Source organism: Chiloscyllium plagiosum, unplaced genomic scaffold (genome assembly GCF_037043375.1).
Source record: "Chiloscyllium plagiosum isolate Xiang-an unplaced genomic scaffold, Cpla_swu_hap1 HiC_scaffold_22, whole genome shotgun sequence".
NCBI classification, from domain to species: Eukaryota; Metazoa; Chordata; class Chondrichthyes; order Orectolobiformes; family Hemiscylliidae; genus Chiloscyllium; species Chiloscyllium plagiosum.
The window spans coordinates 6466554-6486170 of record NW_028270160.1 but is presented as its reverse complement, the minus strand read 5'-3'; the positions used below and the strand labels follow the sequence as shown (position 1 = coordinate 6486170).

Sequence of the window (19617 nt, the reverse complement as noted above, 5' to 3'; positions counted from 1 at the left end):
TTGACCCATTTATCATTCTTTTCACCTCCTCTGAGATTGAAAAATTCCATCAAATAAGTTCATAAATGCCAAAACAGCTATAAAGTGTATTTCTGATCAAGTAATACAGCTGTACATTTATTGTTCCATAGTTCTGCTTCATTTCATAACATTCATCATTAAAGTGATGAACAATTTAAAAACAAAATTAATACACATACTGAAGCTGTAGCAGAATGATGGAAAATATACTATATCTATATTGCTAAAAAGTTTCAAGTAAAATATTCCTTTTGTTGATAATTTTGTGGGTTGCTGAGTTCAATACAACAACTTTCATTTGTATAGTGTATTTGCAAAGAAAGCAGAAAAGTTTCAAAGTGATTCACAGGCATAAGGAGAAACAGTTTTTGAGTCAAAGGTGGAGAACCAATCAAAAGGTGGAGAACCAGTTCAAAAACTGAATCAAAGTGGTGAAATCTAAAGGAGGACTGTAAGGGGGAAGGGTATGGAGAGATGAAGGGCTTTACTGAGAAGGGGAGGAGTTTAAAGACAGAAAACAGAAAGTGGAGCTAGATTTGCTGTCAAGATACAATATCACCTTGCTTCCACAGTGACACCTCATTACTTTTCTCTTACCTTTATCTGTTTCTGAGGGAGATGGGGATTTGGACCTGATTTTATCTTTTAGATTTTGCTCACTTGACTGCCTTCCAGATCGAGTGCCTCTGAAAAGCAGGTTCATAAATGTTTTGGAGCGCTCCAACTTTGTTCCTTCTGTAGAAGTCTTTTGCTTCTTTTTCTTTTTCTTCTTGTCCTCTAGCAAAGTTAAAAAATGAAATTGAGAAAAGATTATGCAACTAATCCTCTAAAATTATGAAAATGTCCTCTCCATAGAGAGTTTCAAATAGTGGGAGCAGACACTGGAGAATTTGCCATGGGGTCAGTGTACCCAATTCACAGTTGTTGATGTCTCTGGATTATTAAGATTAGTAGCTGTAGAATCAAGGATATTGTCAAAGAATCACAATTTTGGTGAGAATCACAATTTTGGTGTTCACATCTTATTTTAAAATTTCATATTTGATTTAATTTGATCTATTGTAGTCATGTGTACCTAAGTACAGTGAAAAGCTTTGTCTTGTGAGCAGTACAGGTAGGTCATGGCAAACAAGGACATACAGGCATATTGATTCAGAAATAAGTTTGTTTCACCTTCTTTTGGAAGTCCTGACTCTAATTATGGTACAAATTCACAGGCAGCCGCTACTCCTTGATATTTAGCTAAGTGGCCATTCTGCATGAATAATCCTGGAAATTGAAGTCTAAATATAGCTGACCTCAAAAACCCAGCTTTGGAATATTATGATTCATCCGTTTGCCAAAGCAAGTTAGTCTGTCTCCGTAACTGTTTATCTGCATTTTATAATTTAATACAGACTTCAGTCTGTTCTCTCCTCTACTTGACCAACTCCCTTACCAGTTTATTTGTAAATCCACCACCAATTCACCCAAACAACCAATTAAAACAAGATTTGGAGATGCCGGTGTAATTAAAACAAGGATCAACTTATTGTTGCCCTGGTGGGCACTGCAACAAGAATGAAAATGAAGATTAGCAAAATTAGATCTCTTCTTGTACATATGAAGTTTTCTTGAATTATAGATGTACAAATTATAGTCCTTAACCATTATGTCACCTTCCTGATGATAACAGTGGGTTTTGGCTTGACAGCAGGTCTTCTGGAATCAGAGGAAATGTGGTTCATGTGTCATTTTGTTTATGCTGGAAACCCAGCATGTAAATTCAGGCCTCATTACTAGTTTGTTTCTGGTGACAGCTGAACGGAGTCCAATCCTGTTATCACTTTTTAAATAGAGAAACTGCAAAAGAGCATCATATGGGTTTTTTTTCAGTAATATTTGAAAAGCTGTGTATTAAACCCTTTAATCCTACAGCTGGAAACAGTTATGTACTTGTTTTCCAAGACATTAGAAACTAAACAAATTTACTTGAATGGTAAGAAATTGCAGCACACTGCTGTGCAGAGGGACCTGGGTATCCTTGTGCATGAATCACAAAATGTTGGTTTGCAGATGCAACAAGTAATTAGGAAGGCAAATGGAATTTTGTCCTTCATTGCAAAAGGGATTGAGCTTAAAAACAGGGAGGTTATGTTGTAGCTGTGTAGGGTGCTGGTGAAGCCACACCTGGAGTATTGCATGCAACTTTGCTCTCCTTGCTTGAGAAAGGATGTACTGTCACTAAAAGGTCAGCAGAGGAGGTTCACTAGGTTGATTCCGGAGTTGAGGGGCTTAGTTTATGAGGAGACACTGAGTAGACTGGGATTATATTCATTGGAACTTAGAATAATAAGAGAGGATTTTATAGAAGCAGATAAAATTATGAAAGGAATAGCTAAGATAGAAGTAGAGAGGATGTTTCCACTGGCAGGTGAAACTAGGACAAGAGGGCAGACCACAAAATTAGGGGGTGCCAGATTTAGAATTGAACTGAGAAGGAACTTCTTCACTCCAGAAGGTTGTGGATCTATGGAATTCCCTGCCCAGTGAAGTGGTTGACGCTTCCTCAGTAAATGTTTTTAAAGCTAGCTAGATAATTCCTTTACTGTGCAAAAAATTAAGTGTTGTGGTGAGAGGGTTGATAAGTGGAGCTAAGGCCATGAAAAGATCAGCCATGACCTTATTGAATGGTGGAGCAGGCTCGGGGGGCCAGATGGCCTACTCCTGCTCCTGGTTCTTATGTTCTTATGTAAACAAGTGTTCCACTACTTGCCTTTTGGAATTGGAAATCAGATTGGATTAATGATCATGGATAAGATCGTTCACACTTGCAGATAGGTGTATCATTAGAATTAGATGTGGGAAAAGCTCAACTTTTCCCATGCTTTATATTGATTAATTATCAGAGTCATACCACTGTCGCTAGCATTGATATTTTTACATATATAGTCTAACTTGAACATTTAAAGGAAGTGGTGCACAAGAAATATTTACAACACTGCATATAATCTTTGCCTTAATCACATCTCTTACCTTTCAGTGCCATCCTCTAAAATGCGCTCCTGAGACACATGAAATTGCAATTAGCTGGGTAAGTACAAACATCCTGCTGTAATCATCAGCGGTTGCCTGCATGCAAGCCCAAATAATTGTTGTGAAGGCATGACACTGCACTGTTCTCTGATATCACTGTAATTTATCAACTTCCTACAGTGGACGAGGCGAAAGTGAGGACTGCAGGTGCTGGAGATTAGAGTCAAGGGTGTGGTCCTGGAAAAGGATGCAGGATGATGCTTTTGCCCGATAGGTCAATTTTTCTGTTCCTTGGATGCTGCCTGACCTGTTGTGCTTTTCCAGCACCACACTCTCGAGTTTCTACAGTGGACAGTCAGGTAAGTTCTACAGAAACTATTTCAAAGGAGATTGTCCCCTCATCTTTCCTTAAACATCTTGGCCCTTCAGTACTGAGTCCAAGCTGCATCCTGAGTGTTTCCTTAAAATTTTCCCTCCATTCCTCCCTCAGCCTCTGCGTTGAGCAACTCCCACAATATTCATCTCAACTGTTCTTGCCATCTTCAATGATTTCAGTAACTCATTTCTTTTCTTAAACATCATACTCCTGTTCATGTCCATTGTCTTTACCTTGTAATAGAGGGAGCTGATGGCCGAGTAATATTACCACTGAACTATTAATCCAGAGACCCAGGTAATGTTCTGGGACCCCAGGTTTGAAACCTGCCATGGCAGATGGTGCAATTTGAATTCAATAAAAATCTGGAATTAAGACTCTAATGATAACCATGAAACCATTGTTGATTGTTAGGAAAACCATATCTGCCTAGTTCACTAATGTCTTTTAAGGAAGAAAACTTCCATCCTTACCTGGCCTGGATTACATGTGATTCCAAATCCACAGCAATGTGGCTGACTCTTAACTGTCCTCTGGGATGGACAATAAATGCTGACATAGCCAGCGATGAAGTCGGCCCTCATCTCATGAATGAATAAAAAATAAATTCACGTGGGTCTTTTACTACCTCTGTGCTGATAACAAACAATGATAGTGATAACATCTTTTATTTCAACCATTCATTTCTTATTTAATGAAAATGTTTTCCAAATTGTTCACAACTGCATTCTCAAACATCCATTTGCCTAGACTTTAGCCTTTCATTTGACACATTATTTCAGCAGTTGTGAATGTGTTCAACTATATAATTAATTCCACCTTTGAGATCTTTTTTCTTTAAAATGCTTACTGCCTTCCACCATGAGCATTCTTCCTTGTACAGCATCCATTTTCACTCCTACAACTCCATAAGATACATGCACATGTTTATCTCTCAAATATCTAGTTTATATCCATTACCAGACCTTAATGGATCACCACAAATATTATCAATCGGTTGTTACTTACCTCCTCCAAAACGGTACATTACTCGTGGATCTTAAGAGGAAAGATAATCCTGATTTATTTTTCCACTACCAACTGTATCCTTAAGTCTTCTCTCTTGCTCCCTACACTCTCATAATAACAATTGTGAGGAGCTCATTAATGTCTATTCAACTAACTCTGCTGATTATGCAACTTTATCTTCCAGCACCCACCAAAGTGTACCCAAAAGCTTCGATGTGTCTTAATCCTGTTCTCACATTTTTCTTTTGTTTGTTTTCTCAACCTTCCTTTGTTATTAAGAAGTTCACATTTATCTAAGGAAAAAAACTTCCTTTTTTTTGTCTTCATTGCCTTGATGAATTAAAGTTCAAGAAGCTTGACAACATTCAAGACAAAGCAGTCACCTTGATCAGCAGCCCATTCATCACCTTAAGCTTTCAGTCTCTCCATCCTTGGGTCACAGTGACAGCAATGTGTGCCATCTGAAAGATGCAATGCAATAACTCACTGATGTTCCTTTAACAACTCCAAATTCAACCATTTGAATAACAATAGCAGCAGAAAATGGGAACATCACCATCCGTAAGTTCCCCTCCAAGTTGCACACCACCCTGACTTGAACTACATCACCACTGTAATTTCTTCACTGTCATGAAGTCAAAATCCTGGAATTCCCGTCCTAACACCACCGTGAGTATAGTTACACCAAATGAACTGCAGCAGTTCAAGAAAGTTATACATCACCATCTTCTCAGAAACAATTAATTTTTTTTTCTAAACTGCCATCACCAACATAGATTTGGAAAGCATTAGCATAATCAATGTCCATTTCTTTCATAACTCTGTTTTAATCTTTCCAATCACTTTTTAAAATGTTTAACCACTGCAGAGAAATAGCCCTAATAAGTTATAAATGACATCCTCTGTGATCTATGACAATGGTATTTTCTATGATGCAAAACTAATGCCGTCTTGTATACGTGACATTTTGTTTCCTTGTTCTCTTTGCATCATTTGGCCTAATCAGCCACATGTCCTCCAATGTGCTAACCTATTGCATATAGCAAGCTCACTACAGCAATATCATAGCGATCACATAATTCATTTTTGTGATGTTTGAAGGATACATATTGGCTAAGTCAGAACACTCACTGTTTTTCTTCAAAATAGTGCTAGGGTATAATATATGAGCTGACCCCTCATCTAGAAGATGACACTTGTGGCAATGGAGCATCTGCTCACCAATACGGTGAACTGCTATCTTGGTTTTTACTTTTAAGGCTCTGGAGTGGACCTTGAACCTACCATCTGACTCAGGTGAGTTATTTGTGTCCAGGGAAGAGTGAGCTAAGTGGATTAACAATGGGAAATGCAGGGTTATTGGGATAGGGTAGGGGGCTAAGTCTGGGTGGAATGGTCTTCAGAGAATCAATGTTGACTTGATCGGCCATATAGCTTGCTTCCACACTGTGGAGATTCTACGATTCTATTCTATGATTACCAATTGGGCCTAGATTTTTACTCAATTTACTTACATAAAATTATTTCTCTACACCAGCACCTTTGGATTTTTGCTTCAGATGAAGGTGTGATGTAAAGTAAATTATTTTTATTATCCATGAACTGATGTCACTATTTTAAAATCCAAACTCCACAAACGATATAAACACTCAAACTACTCAGATCCCTTGGCATCATGGTAGCCACAAACCCACCAACACACTAAAACAGCAGCTCATAAACTTGAAAGACCCTATACAGACAATGAGCAAAATTAATGTCATTTACAAAATATCGTGCAAGGACTGGAACAAACACAACACTGGACAGACAGGCAGAAAACTAGCCACCAGGATACTTGAACACCAACTAGCAACAAAAAGCCATGACCCTCTCTCACTAGTATCCTCACATACAGATGAGGAAGGTCACCACTTCAACTGGGACAACACATCCATCCTAGGACAAGCCAAACAAAGACACACATGAGAATTCCTAGAGGCATGGCATTCCGACCAGAACTCTATCAACAAACACATCGAGTTAAATCCCATCCACCACCCTCTGAGGAAAGGAACCGGAAGTGACTTCGCCACAGGAAATAACATCACCACAGGAAATGACATCACCAACCCAAAGAAACCCAAACATATAAATAGAAAGCAGGAATTTTCAGCATTGCTTCGCCTGAGGCCCACTGAAGATGTTACCGCGTAGGGTAATGAAATGTCTGGAAATGAACCTTCCAGCTCAGCAAGCAAACCTACATCCAGAATCTCAACCTGAGCTACACAACTTCTCAAAACTCGCTAAGACCCTTCTGATTCATATAGCCATCTCGATGCTTTTTAAATCTGTAATTGTACCATCCTCTACCACTTCCTCTGGTAGCTCATTCTTTACATGCACCACCCTGTGTGAAAATGTTGCCTTAGGTCCCTTTTATATTTTTCCCCTCTCACCCTAAACCTATGCCCTCTAGTTCTGGACCACATGCCGCCCTGCCCCTCACAAAGGAAAAGACAAAGAACAAAGAAGAACAAAGAGAGTTTACAGCTCAGGAACAGACCCTTCGGCCGTCCAAGCCTCAGCTGATCCAAATCTACAGTCTAAACCTGTTGCCCAATTCCTAAGCATCTGTATCCCTCTGCTCCCCACCTACTCCAGACGCTTCTTACATGAATCCATGCATGCCTCTACCACCTCTGCTGGCAACGTGTTCCAGACACCTACCACCCTCTATGTAAAGTACTTGCCATGTGTATCTCCTTAACCTTTCCACCTCTCACCTTGAAAGCGTGATCGCTCATTATTGAATCCTTCACCCTGGGAAAAAGTTTATCTCTATCTACCATTCATGATTTTGTAAACCTCAAATCAGGTCCCCCTCAATCTCCTTTTTTCTGATGAAAACAATCCTAACCTATTCAACCTCTCTTCATAGCTAGCACCTTCCATACCAGGCAACATCCTCGTAAACCTTCTCTGCACCCTCTCCAAAGCATCCACATCCTTTTGGTAATGTGGCGACCAGAACTGTACACAGTATTCTAAATGCGGCCGAACCAATGTCTTGTACAATTTTAACATGACCTGCCAGCCCTTATACTCAATAACCCATCCGATGAAGGCAAGCATATTGTATGCCTTCTTGACCACTCTATCCACCTGTGCAGCAACCTTCAGGTTACAATGGACCTGCACTCCCAGATCTCTCTGCTCATTAACTTTTCCCAAGGCTCTTCCATTTATTGTATAATTCGCTCTAGAATTAGATTTGCCTAAATGCATCACCTCACATTTGTCTGGCTTGAACTCCATCTGCCACTTTTCCACCCAACTCTCCAGGCTATCTATATTCTCCTTTATTCTTTGACAGTCCCTTATGCTTTCTGCTACTCCACAAATCTTCATGTCATCTGCAAACTTGCTGATCATACCAACAGTGCCCTCTTCCAAATCATTTATGTATATCACAAACAACAGTGGTCCCAGCACTGATCCCAGTGGAACACCACTGGTCAACTTTCTCTATTTCGAAAAGCTTCCTTCAACTACTACTCTGTCTCCTGTTGCTCAACCAGTTCTTTATCCACCTAGCTAGAACACCCAGCACACCATGTGGCTTCATTTTTTCTATTTGCTTACCATGGGGAACCTTATCAAATGCCTTATTAAAGCCCATGTATATGACATCAACAGCCCTTCCTTCATCTATGAACTTGGTCACTTCCTCAAAGAATTCTATTAAGTTGGTAAGGCTCGATCTCTCCCGCACAAAACCATGTTGCCTATCACTGATAAGCCCATTCTTTTCTAAATATAAATAAATCCTATCCCTCAGTACCTTCTCCACCAACTTTCCCACCACTGACCTCAGGCACACTGGGCTGTAGTTACCCTTCTTGTACAGGGGGACAACATGAGCAACCTTCCAGTCCTCTGGCACCTTACTTGTGTTTAAGGATGCCATAAAGATATCTGTCAGGGCCCCAGCTATTTCTTCTCTCACCTCCCTCAGCAACCTGGGATAGATCCCATCCAGTCCTGGGGATTTGTCCACCTTAATAACCTCTAGCCCAACACATCTTCCCTACTTATGTCAATATGATCCAGACTAATCAAACTTCTAGCTCTAATCTCAATATTCATCATGTTCCTCTCCTCCTTCATCATTCAGAATCTCACCCATTCTCTCAGGTTGAACACACAGCCTTCCTTCACTATCCTTTAGTGGACCAATTGTTTCTCTTGTTACTCTCTTGCTTCTTATATAAGAATAAAAAGGCTTCATGATTCTCCTTAATACTGCTCGCTAAAACTATTTCATGACCCTTTTATCCTGCTTGATTCCTCGTTTAAGACTGGTCCTACTCTTCTGATATTCCTCCAGGGCCCATTCTGCTCCTAGCTGCCTGGACCTTACGTACGCTTCCCTTTTCCTCCTGGCTAGTTGTACGATTTCTCCTGTCATCTACAGTAAATAGACCATTTACCCTATCCATGCCCCTCATAATTTTATAAACCTCTACAAGGTCTCTCCTCAGCTTCCAACGCTCCAGGGAAAATAGCCCCAGCCTAATCAGCATGTCCCTACAGCTCAAATCCTCCAACCCTAGCAATATCCTTCTAAATTTTTTCTGAACCCTTTCAAGTTTCTCAACATAATTCCTATAGGAAAGAGACCAGAATTGCTCACAATATTCTAAAAGTGGCTTCACCAATGCCGTCTACAGCCACAGCATGGTCTCCGAACTCCTATACTCAACGTTCTGACCAATAAAGGAAAACATACCAAATGCCTTGTTCACTATCCTATCTATCTGCGACTCTACTTTCAAGGAGCTATGAACCTGCACTCCAAGGTCTCTTTGTTCAGCAATATTCCCTAGGGCCTTACCATCAAGTGTATAAGTCCTGCTCTGATTTGCTTTTCCAAAATTCGCATTCATCTAAATTAAACTCCATCTGCTACTTCTCAGCCATTGGCCCATCTGATCAAGATCCTGTTGTACTCTGAGGTAACCTTCTTTGCTGTCCACTACACATCCCATTTTGGTGTCATCTGCAAACTTACTAACTATACCTCTTATGCTCATATCCAAATCATTTGTATAAATGATGAAAAACAGTGGACCCAGCGTGAAAAGCAACCCTCCACAATCACCGTCTGTCTTCTATCTTTGAGCTAGTTCTGTAACCAAATGGCTAGTTCTCCCTGTATTCCATGAGATCTAACCTTGCTAACCAGACTCCCATGAGGAACCTTGTTGAACGTCTTACTGAAGTTTGTATAGATTACGCTCTGCCCTCACCAATCCTCTTTGTTACTTCTTCAAAAAATTCAATCAATGTTGATCTGTAATTTTCTGAAGTTGAATTTATTACAGAATCACAGACGTGCAATTTGCAGCAATTTTCTACATGTAACTAACAAGAAACATAATCTATAAATGCTGACCTCAAAGCTAATAAAGCTAGAAATATGCAATTGATCACTGTACAAACAAAAGTCAATGCTTAAAAAAAACTAGTATTTCTCTTTACAGCTGCTAACTGGCCTACTATTTGTTTCAGCATATTTTGTTTTGATTCCAGTATTCTAATTGAAATCAATTTAGAAATATAATATTTCATGATTCATCAGTTACTAATATAGGCAGTTGGTAATTAATATTCAGTCAATAATTTTCCAAAATAATTAAGGCCCATTCTCTAATCTATTATTTATCTAATCTGTTTAAAAAGTCTAGGACCACATTAGCTTTGTTGATGAACATTGACAAAGATATGATTAACTAATAACCTAAGAGTAGAGACACCTTAAATAGCAATAACCAAAATATAATTAAATTTTACATTCAGTTTGAAAGTGAGAAGAGTAGGTCTAAAACTATTATTTTATACTTAAGTCAGGGCAACAATGTGAACTGTCAGAAAGCAGTACTGAGCAAATCCATCCATTCTAGAGTCTTAAAAGGTGCCTAATGGAGGTAGTTGATGCATTGATATGAATTTTTCAAAAAATTGCTAGATTCTGGAACTTAACGCATAAAGCTTCTTTTTGCAAGAAGAGAGGGAGGCAGAAGACAGGAAACTATAGGCCGCAAAAACAGATATCACTGAAAAAACTCAGCAGGTCTGGCAGCACCCGTGAAGAGAAATCAGAGTTAATTTGGGTCCAGTAACTCTTCCTCAGAACATAGGCCAATTAGTTTGATACCTGTCATGGGAAATGTGTTAGAATCAATCATTAAAGAAGTTATAGCTGGACAAGTAATCAGAAAAAGTCAGCATGGTGCTGTCAAAGGCAAATCAAATTAAATCAATTTATGGTAGTTCTTTGAAGTAGTAACATGCACTGTAGATGGAGGGAAACCTGTAGATATACTGGACTTGGATTTCTAGAAGGTGCCTGCCATTTGCTACATAAAACTTTATTCCACAAAGTAGAATCATGATGTTAGAAGTAACATATTAGCATGGATAAACGTTTGGCTGGCTGCAAGAAGCAGAGAATATGCAAAATGGGTCTTCTTCTCATTGGTAATATGTGATGAGGGGGACCCCGCAGAGGTCTTTGCTGGGACCTCAGCTGTTTACAATTTATATTCTACAGAATTCTAAGTTGTGGAGGGATCTAGGTGTATGAGTCACAAAAAAATAGTATGTAGGTACAACAAGTAATTGCAAAGGCTAATGGAATACTATCCTTTATTACAAGAGGAATTGAGAATAAATGTGAGGATGCTATGCTTCATTTATTGGTGAGGCTTTATCTTGAATATTGTGTGCATTTTTGGGCTCCTTATTTAAGAAAGGATGTAAATGCATTGGATGCAGAACATGGGAGAATTACTAGATTCATAACTGGAATGAAAGTGTTGTCTCAGACAGACTGGGCTTGTTTCCACTGGCATTTGGAAGCTTGAGAGGCAACTTGATTGAATTATATGAGATACTGTTTGGTCTTGAGGGGACACTGCTTAAAAATTAAGATTAAAGTGAAGAGAATATTTTTACTCTGAGAGTCATGTGACTTTGGAACTCTCTGCTTCAAAAGGCAGTAGAGGTGGGGTCATTGACTATTTTTAAGGCACAAGTACATAGATTCTTGTTGGGCAAAAGAATTAAAACAATTATTTGGATTAGCTGGCAATGTGGAATTTAAAACATAAACAGATCAGCCATGATCTTATTGGATGGCGGAGCAGGCTTGCAGATTTGAATGATCTATTCCTGTTCATAATTCATCTGTTTGTAATTTTAAGTCAACAGAAGTTGTTTGCAACAAAAACAGAAATTGGTAGAGACACTCAGCTCTGACAGCATCTGTGGAGAGAAAGCAGTCAATGTTTCGGGTTTGGTGACCCTGCTCATTTCAGATTGTCAGCATTCGCTTGCAGTTCTTTGTTTTTTGATGAGAAATTGTTTACAATTTGATTAACTTAAATTTCTGATACTTCAAAGATAGCTAAATATACTTAAAAACTTTTAAAAATTGCCACAGAAACCTTTTGGAACTAAAACAACGAATCTATGATTTAGTTTATTTAAATACTCTCACCTCCAATTGTAATGTAACTTTGTGATCGACTGATTGGTTTCCTTGGTTTACTTAGGGCCAACAGCATTGCAGTTTTTGGAGAGAGCAAAAGTTCATCAGCAGAATCGCCAGTTCTTTGTTTGATGCACATTTCTTTAAAACTCTCTGATCTAATGGCTGTCTCCTTTAAGATAACTGTACGCCCAAGTGTCCGGCTTCGCTCTGTCACTGGCTTTCCTGTCCTTTGTTCACCTGAAATGTCAACATTCGAGGAGGGAGACAACTGGAGGTCTGTTTGTATTGCAGTCTCTATTGTATTTAGACGATTGTACTGAAGAGATTTGGAGTCCTCTGTGGAAATACATACATCTACCATGTCAGTTGAACTGTGGGTAGTGGGGAGGAAGACCTGCAAAGAATCACTCATGGAGCTCAAAGGTGTCCCAGATGAATGAGATGAAGTGGAGGAATTTATGTCTGAGCCAAAGCGCTGAGAATGATTATTTGTCACTGAAAAAACAAAATGGCACTGCAATTTAGGATTAGGAAGAGTTATTTGGAAGACTAAAGGCTGCATTGAACAGCACCTACAAAGCAAAAATTTTGAATGACTTCTTTCCATGATTTTTCTTCCAAATGTTAGAGAAATATTTATAAATGTATTTTTGATTAACCTGGACACACAATTATTGCATGCTTTTTAATCAAAACACATCAAAACATTTTCCTGGATCTGTGTATAGGAGCAATGGAATACCCAGGCATAGTGAACCTCAAAGTCAGGAGGGTGACAGAACTATGCTTTTCATTACTTTAAATGCAAGCATTCATTCACAGACATGCACTCAACCCAAATGATTTTCTGACAGTTTCTATGCTTAGACAGAGAAAATCTAACTTTCCTTTTTTTTTATTCAACATGGAATGTGGGTATTGCTGGCTGAGCCAGCATTTATTTCCCATCCCAGATGGCATGCAGCCTTCTCAAATTGGTGTAGTTAGACCCACAAAGCTGTTAGGGAGGGATGTCTCATGCTTTGATCCAGCAACCAGTGAAAAACGGCACCATGTTTCCAAGTCAGGATGGTGAGTGACTAGAAGAGAAAGTTGAAGGAGGTGGTGTTCCCATATGTCTGCAGGTCATTCTTCTAGATGTTTGGGTCATGGGTTTGGAAGGTGCTGTGTAAGGAGCCTAAGTGCATATTGTGGAATGGTACACACTGCTGCCACTAAGTATCAGTGGTGGAGACAGTGAACATTTATGGGTGTGGTGCCGATCAAGCAGTCAACTTTGCCTCATGTCAAGCTTCTTGAGCACTGATGGTGCTACACTCATCCAGGCAAACAGGGACTATTCCATCACATTGAACATTGTGCAATCGTCAGTGAACACCCCTACCTCTGGCCTTGTGATGGAAGAAAATACAGCTGAAGATCATTTGGCCAAAGACACTACCATGAGGAACTCCTTCCGTGAAGTCCTACAGCTGACCTTCTGAACCATAACCACCTTCCATTGTACCAGGAATGATTCCTACCAGTGGTAGGGCTTTCCCAACTCCCATTGACTCTGGATTTGTTACAGCTCCTTGACGCCACACTTTAATACTTTCCAATCTTCAAATTTATCACCAATAATATGTTAGGATGTTACCATTTATCAGAAACATAGATACAGTTACATGAATACTGCAGCCGCAGAACATGGCCAGACATTGGGAATTCTGTGGCAAGTGACTCATCCCCTGACTCCTCAACTCTTTTACACCATTTAGAAACCACAAACTATAAGTATGACAGAGAATTCTCTGGTGTCAGATGATGTAGCTTTAACAAAACTAAACTTGCTCAACACCATCAAGGACAAAGCAACTAGCCTGAGTGAAACTCCATTCGCTGCCTTAAACATTAATTCCCTCCATCACCAGAACACTATGTTGCAGTATGTATCATCTACAATAAGCAAACTGTCCAAAGCTTCTCTAAACAAACCTTCCAAACCCTTGGCCTTGATCACCTACAAGGGCAAGCACTTCATCTAAAACTTCTCCTTCAAGTCACACATCATCCATCTTCGAGGTATCATTATTTCTTTATTATGGCTGTGTCAAAATTCTGGAACTTCCCACACAACAGCCCAGTAGGTGTACATTCACGACACACAAGAAGACGGTGCACCACTACCCTCAAAATGACAGTTAGGGATGTGTAGTGAATACTGGCCTTGCCAATGCCACACATCCTGTGAATGAATCAGAAAAGATCTAGGAAAATCTCTTCTTGTAGTTTAATTAAATAGCACATACTCATGATTTGACCAAGTTGTAATCAGGCAAAGATTTAGAAATATTTTGCTACTTGATGCTTATTATCAATTTCCACATTGGATTTCTGGATATAATTGCAGGAGTGAATTGCCCACCCAAAAGTAGAAGCTGATTTCTTTGGATTGATTTCAATGGTATGAAAGAATAGCAGACAATCCACTCGCTATGATTTTTAAAAACTGATATTTCTGTAACATTTCTTGATGTTTGGAAGTTTAGTAAACATAACTCCATTAATCAAGAAAGGAGGAAGACAAAAGACAGGGAACAACAGGCTAGTTAGTCTGATGTCAGTCATAACGAAGTCATTTATTAAAAAATCTTAAACTGTGCACATAGAAAATCATAGACAAAGTCAATATGGTCATTCAACAGGCAAATCATACTTGACAAATATATTAATGTTTGGGGATGTAACTAGTAGCGTTGATATGGGGAAAACAGTGGATAGAACAAAGAACAAAGAAAATTTACAACCCAGAAACAGGCCCTTCGGCCCTTCAAGCCTGAGCCGATCCAAATGTACTGTCTAAACCTGTCGGTCAATTCCTAAGCATTTGTAACCCTCCGCTCCCCACCTACTCATGCATCTGTCCAGACGCATCTTAAATGAATCCATGCATGCCTCTACCACCTCTGCTGGCAATGTGTTCCAACCACCCTCTATGTGAAGTACTTGCCGTGTGTATCCCCCTTAAACTTTCCACCTCTCACCTTGAAAGCAAGACCTCTGGTTATCGAATCCTTCACCCTGGGAAAAAGCTTGCCTCTATCCACCCTGTCTATACCCTTCATGATTTTGTAAACCTCAAATCAGGTCCCCCCTCAATCTCCTTTTTTCTAGTGAAAATAAACCTAACCTACTCAACCTCTCTTCATAGCTAGCACCTTCCATACCAGGCAACATCCTCGTAAACCTTCTCTGCACCCTCTCCAAAGCGTCCACATCCTTTTGGTAATGTGGCGACCAGAACTGAACACAATATTCTAAATGCGGCCGAACCAATGTCCTGTACAATTTTAACATGACTTGCCAGCTCTTATACTCAATACCCCGTCCAATGAAGGCAAGCAAACTATATGCCTTCTTGACCACTCTATCCACCTGTGCAGCAACCTTCAGGGTACAGTGGACCTCCACTCGCAGATCTCTCTGCCCATCAATTTTTCCCAAGGCTCTTCCATTCATTGTATAATTCGCTCTAGAATTAGACTTGCCTAAATGCATCACCTCACATTTGTCTGGATTGAAAGCCATCTGCCACTTTTCCGCCCAAGTCTCCAGTCTATCTATATCCTCCTGTATTCTCTGACAGTCCCTTATGCTTTCTGCTACTCCACCAATCTTTGTGTCATCTGCAAACTTGCTGATCATACAAACAGTGGCCTCTCCCAAATCATTTATGTATATCACAAACAACAGTGGCCCCAGCACTGATCCCTGTGGAACACCACTGGTCATCTTTCTCCATTTCGAGAAACTCCCTTCAACTACTACTCTATGTCTCCTGTTGCTCAACCAGTTCTTTATCCACATAGCTAGAACACCCTGCACACCATGTGACTTCACTTTCTCCACTAGTCTACAATGGGGAACTTAATCAAATAACTGACTAAAGTCCATGTATATGACATCAACAGCTCTTCCTTCATCTAACAACTTGGTTACTTCCTCGAAGAACTCTAGTAAGTTGGTAAGGCACGATCTCTCCTGCACAAAACCATGTTGCCTATCACTGAGAAGCTCATTCGTTTCTAAATATAAATAGATCCTATCTCTTAGTACCCTCTCCAGCAACTTCCCCACCACCGACATCAGGCACACTGGTCTGTAGTTACCTGGAATATCCCTACTACCCTTCTTTTTCAACATAAGCTACCCTCCAGTCCTCCAGCACCTCAACCGTATTTAAGGATGCCACAAAGATATCTGTCAGGGCCCCAGCTATTTCCTCTCCCGCCTCCCTCTGCAACCTGGGATAGATCCCATCCGGTCCTGGGGATTTGTCCACCTTAATAACCTCTAGCATACCCAACACATCTTCCCTACTTATGCCAACATGATCCAGACTAGTCAAACTTCTATCTCTAATCTCAACATTCATCATGTTCCTCTCCTTTGTGAACACTGATGCAAAGTAATAGTATAAGTGTATTTCAGAAGACATTCAATAAGATGCCACACAAATGGTTAATATAGAAGATAAAGGCTTGTGGATTTTAAGGGCTTGTGGACTTGGGGGTAATATATAAGTATGGGAATTGGATTAGTTAAAAGACCAGAATAAGAGCATAGGGATAAACATGCCACAAGAATCAGTGTTCAAGCTTCAGCTATTTAAAATCTATATTAATGACTATAATAAAGATACTTCTGACCTAGTGGCAAATGGCAATGGAATCACAGGAGGAAGCATTAAGACAGACCAATGGATCCTGGAGTGATTAAGTCAAGCCATTAGGCAGGGATGCTTTAGTCAAGCAGGGAGATATGGTAGAGGTGCGGGGAGTTTGGTTTCGGGGACTAGCAGGTAGGAGAGAAGAGGGCTACTATCTTTCCGTGTGCCATGTTGCATAAAGGGTATTCCCCCAATCCTGCCAAGTTAGCATCCCCACTTCCTTCCCACCATTTAAAAAAACATTAAGAAAAAGTGTTGCCAACTCATGCTCACATCAGCTGCGTTGTGATGTGGGCAGCCAACTGGCTTAGCAACAAGTTCAAATGACAGTTAATTATTTATTTAAATATGACAGCAGACTGCAGGTTTTGGTGCTGATCTACTTAGTGTGATCAGAAAGTGAGCTTGCAGGCAAATGCAAAGATGGTGGGCTGGGCATCGCCCATGTTTATGTACCCTCCCCACCAAAAGCATGTTTGCATGGGCACATAAAATCTAGTCTCAGGGATTTTGGTTGAAGGAATTTTTTTTAAAAATTGTAAATGATTTACAATGATAATTTAATAAAATACATACTTGCCAAATTTACAAAGAGAAAATATACCTTAACTCTTATATTTTTTGATTTGAGGAATGTGACACAATAAAATATGATTGAAAGTTGTTTTGTTTATCATACCAGAAAACTCATACAAGGTACTGGATGGTAATATTTATTGAACGAAACACAGAAAATTCTGAAGAAAATCTGCAGGTCTGGCAGTGTCTTTGGACAGAGAAACAAATATTCTGTGTCTGATGGGACTTCTTCAGGACAGCAGGATACTGAAGAAGTGTCATATCAGACCTAAAACATTAATTCTGTTTCTCTCCACATTTGCTGCCAGATCTGCTGAGTTTCTGCAGCATATTCTGCATTTGATTCAGATTTCCAACATCCACAATACTTTGCTAATACTTATTCAGAGTTCTATTCTGTACTTACATTTAGTCAACCAGCTGTATTCGGCCACCATTTCCTTGTATGCAGGATATTTACCAATTTCCTGAGCAAAGACATCACGTATATCAGTGATTTCACGAAAGTGTATTTGGAAGAGAATTTGACCCGAGAACCTGCTAAATAATAAATTCCCTGAAGCACACTTCACAGCTGAGAAGGTATATAGGGCACATTATGTGGCAACAGTGCACCATACTGCTGCAAATACAAATCATCTGGAAATTTTTTAACATCCAGAATATTCAAAATCATTCTTGTAGACAGTGTAATCCTCTCTGTACTTATATTGCATAGATATCCTTAGCTCTTCAAGCTAGTTTGAATTCAGCAATATTTAACCTTCATTTTGTTTTGGAACCACACATATATTTCTGATTGAATAGTGGAAATGCCAGGTTTGTGAAGTTAGAAACAATTAATGTTTCAGCTCTGCGAACTTATTTTAGGCAGACAAATCCAGAAGGAGGATCAGTCTGAAAACTCTTTTGAGGCTGCGTGATGCAGTTTCACAGGACTTTATTTTCTACAAGTTTCAACCAGGTTTTTGAGGCCTCAGTAAACTTGACATGGAAAAGGACATGAAAATGGACAGAATGATGTGGGCTAGAGTAGGCTCCTGTATTTCCTGCAAGCCCAATAGATTTACCTGTTTCACAACCCAGAACTAGCTGACAGCCCACGTCCAAGGTCTCCAACAACACATATCTCCCTGCCACCCAGAACATCCCCTCCAGCAATCTTTAAGCCTCAAAAATCTAACCCCATGATCTTTGTTGATCATCGTTATCACCCTCACCTTCTCCAAGACTATGATCTCTTCCTTCTGATTATAAACACAGTTGATCACAACCACTACTTCACAACAGTGAATACTTTCCCCAACCATAATCTCTTCCGCTCTACCCCTCTTCCCTGACTTTCTGTCCCAACCATGAACTCTTCATGTAGCAACATCTCTCCTTTTACACCTCCTTCCTCTCTATTCATTGGCCAGCTTTCCTACTCAATGTTAGACAATCCAGAGCCTACCAATTAGATGGGTTGCTAGGCAAAAAATCTCATGAAGAAATCCAAGTGTATCATGGTTAATTTTCCCAGGATATCTGGGAAGCCAGTGCTTCCAGATTTCCCAAACAAACTCCTCTTCTCTGTTCCAGTCAGAAACAGGGGAATTTATAATGAGGAGCAAAAAGATGTCAGACCAATGAACTACATATTTCAGTTCCTTCTTTACAAAGGCGGGCACAGGTAACATCTAAAAGTGTTTGAGCTCACAGGGTCTAGTGAGAGAGAGGAAGTGAAGGAAATCAATTTCAGTAAGGAAATGTGTTGGGGAAATTGATGGGATTAAAGGATTATAAATCTCCAAGATCCAATCTTCTACAACCCAGAGTAATTAAGGAGGTGGCTCTAGAAATAATTGGTGCATTGGTGGTCATCTTTCAAGATTCTTTTGACTCTAGAATAGTTCCTTGGGTTGGAGGGAAGCTAATATAACCCCATTATGAAATAAAAGAGGTAGAGAGAAAATAGATAATTACAGACTATTAAGCCTAACATCAGCAGTGGGTAAAATGCTAGAGTCCATTGTAAAATATGTGTTAGCAGAGCACTTGGAAAACAGTGGGAGGATTGGACAGAGATGGCACGGTTTTATAAAAGGGAGATCATGCTTGATAAATCTACTGAAATTTTTCAAGCATGTAAGTAATACAGAGAGCCAGTGGATGTGGTTTACTTAGACTTTCAGAAAGTTTTTGATAAGGTCCTACAAAAGAGATTAGCATGTAAAATTATAGCACGTGATTGGGGTTATGTACTGACATGAATAGAGAACTGGTTGACTGACATGAAATGGTAGAATAAATAGACTTTTTTCCAAGTGGCAATCAGTGACTAGTGGGGTACTGCAAGGATCAGTGCATGGACCCTAGCTATTCACA

The 19617-nt window shown here is 39.7% G+C and overlaps 1 protein-coding gene across 1 annotated transcript in view; it reads right to left on the bottom strand.

Moving 5' to 3' along the window:
• pdzd7a (PDZ domain containing 7a) overlaps positions 1–19617 on the bottom strand; it is a 114338-nt gene that overhangs the window by 62279 nt on the left and 32442 nt on the right. Inside the window, exons 7-9 of the mRNA XM_043713079.2 lie at positions 17657–17717; positions 11967–12455; positions 619–798 (exon numbers count right to left, since the gene is read on the bottom strand). Coding sequence (XP_043569014.2) covers positions 619–798; positions 11967–12455; positions 17657–17717 — 730 coding nt within the window. The remainder of the gene's footprint in view (positions 1–618; positions 799–11966; positions 12456–17656; positions 17718–19617) is intronic.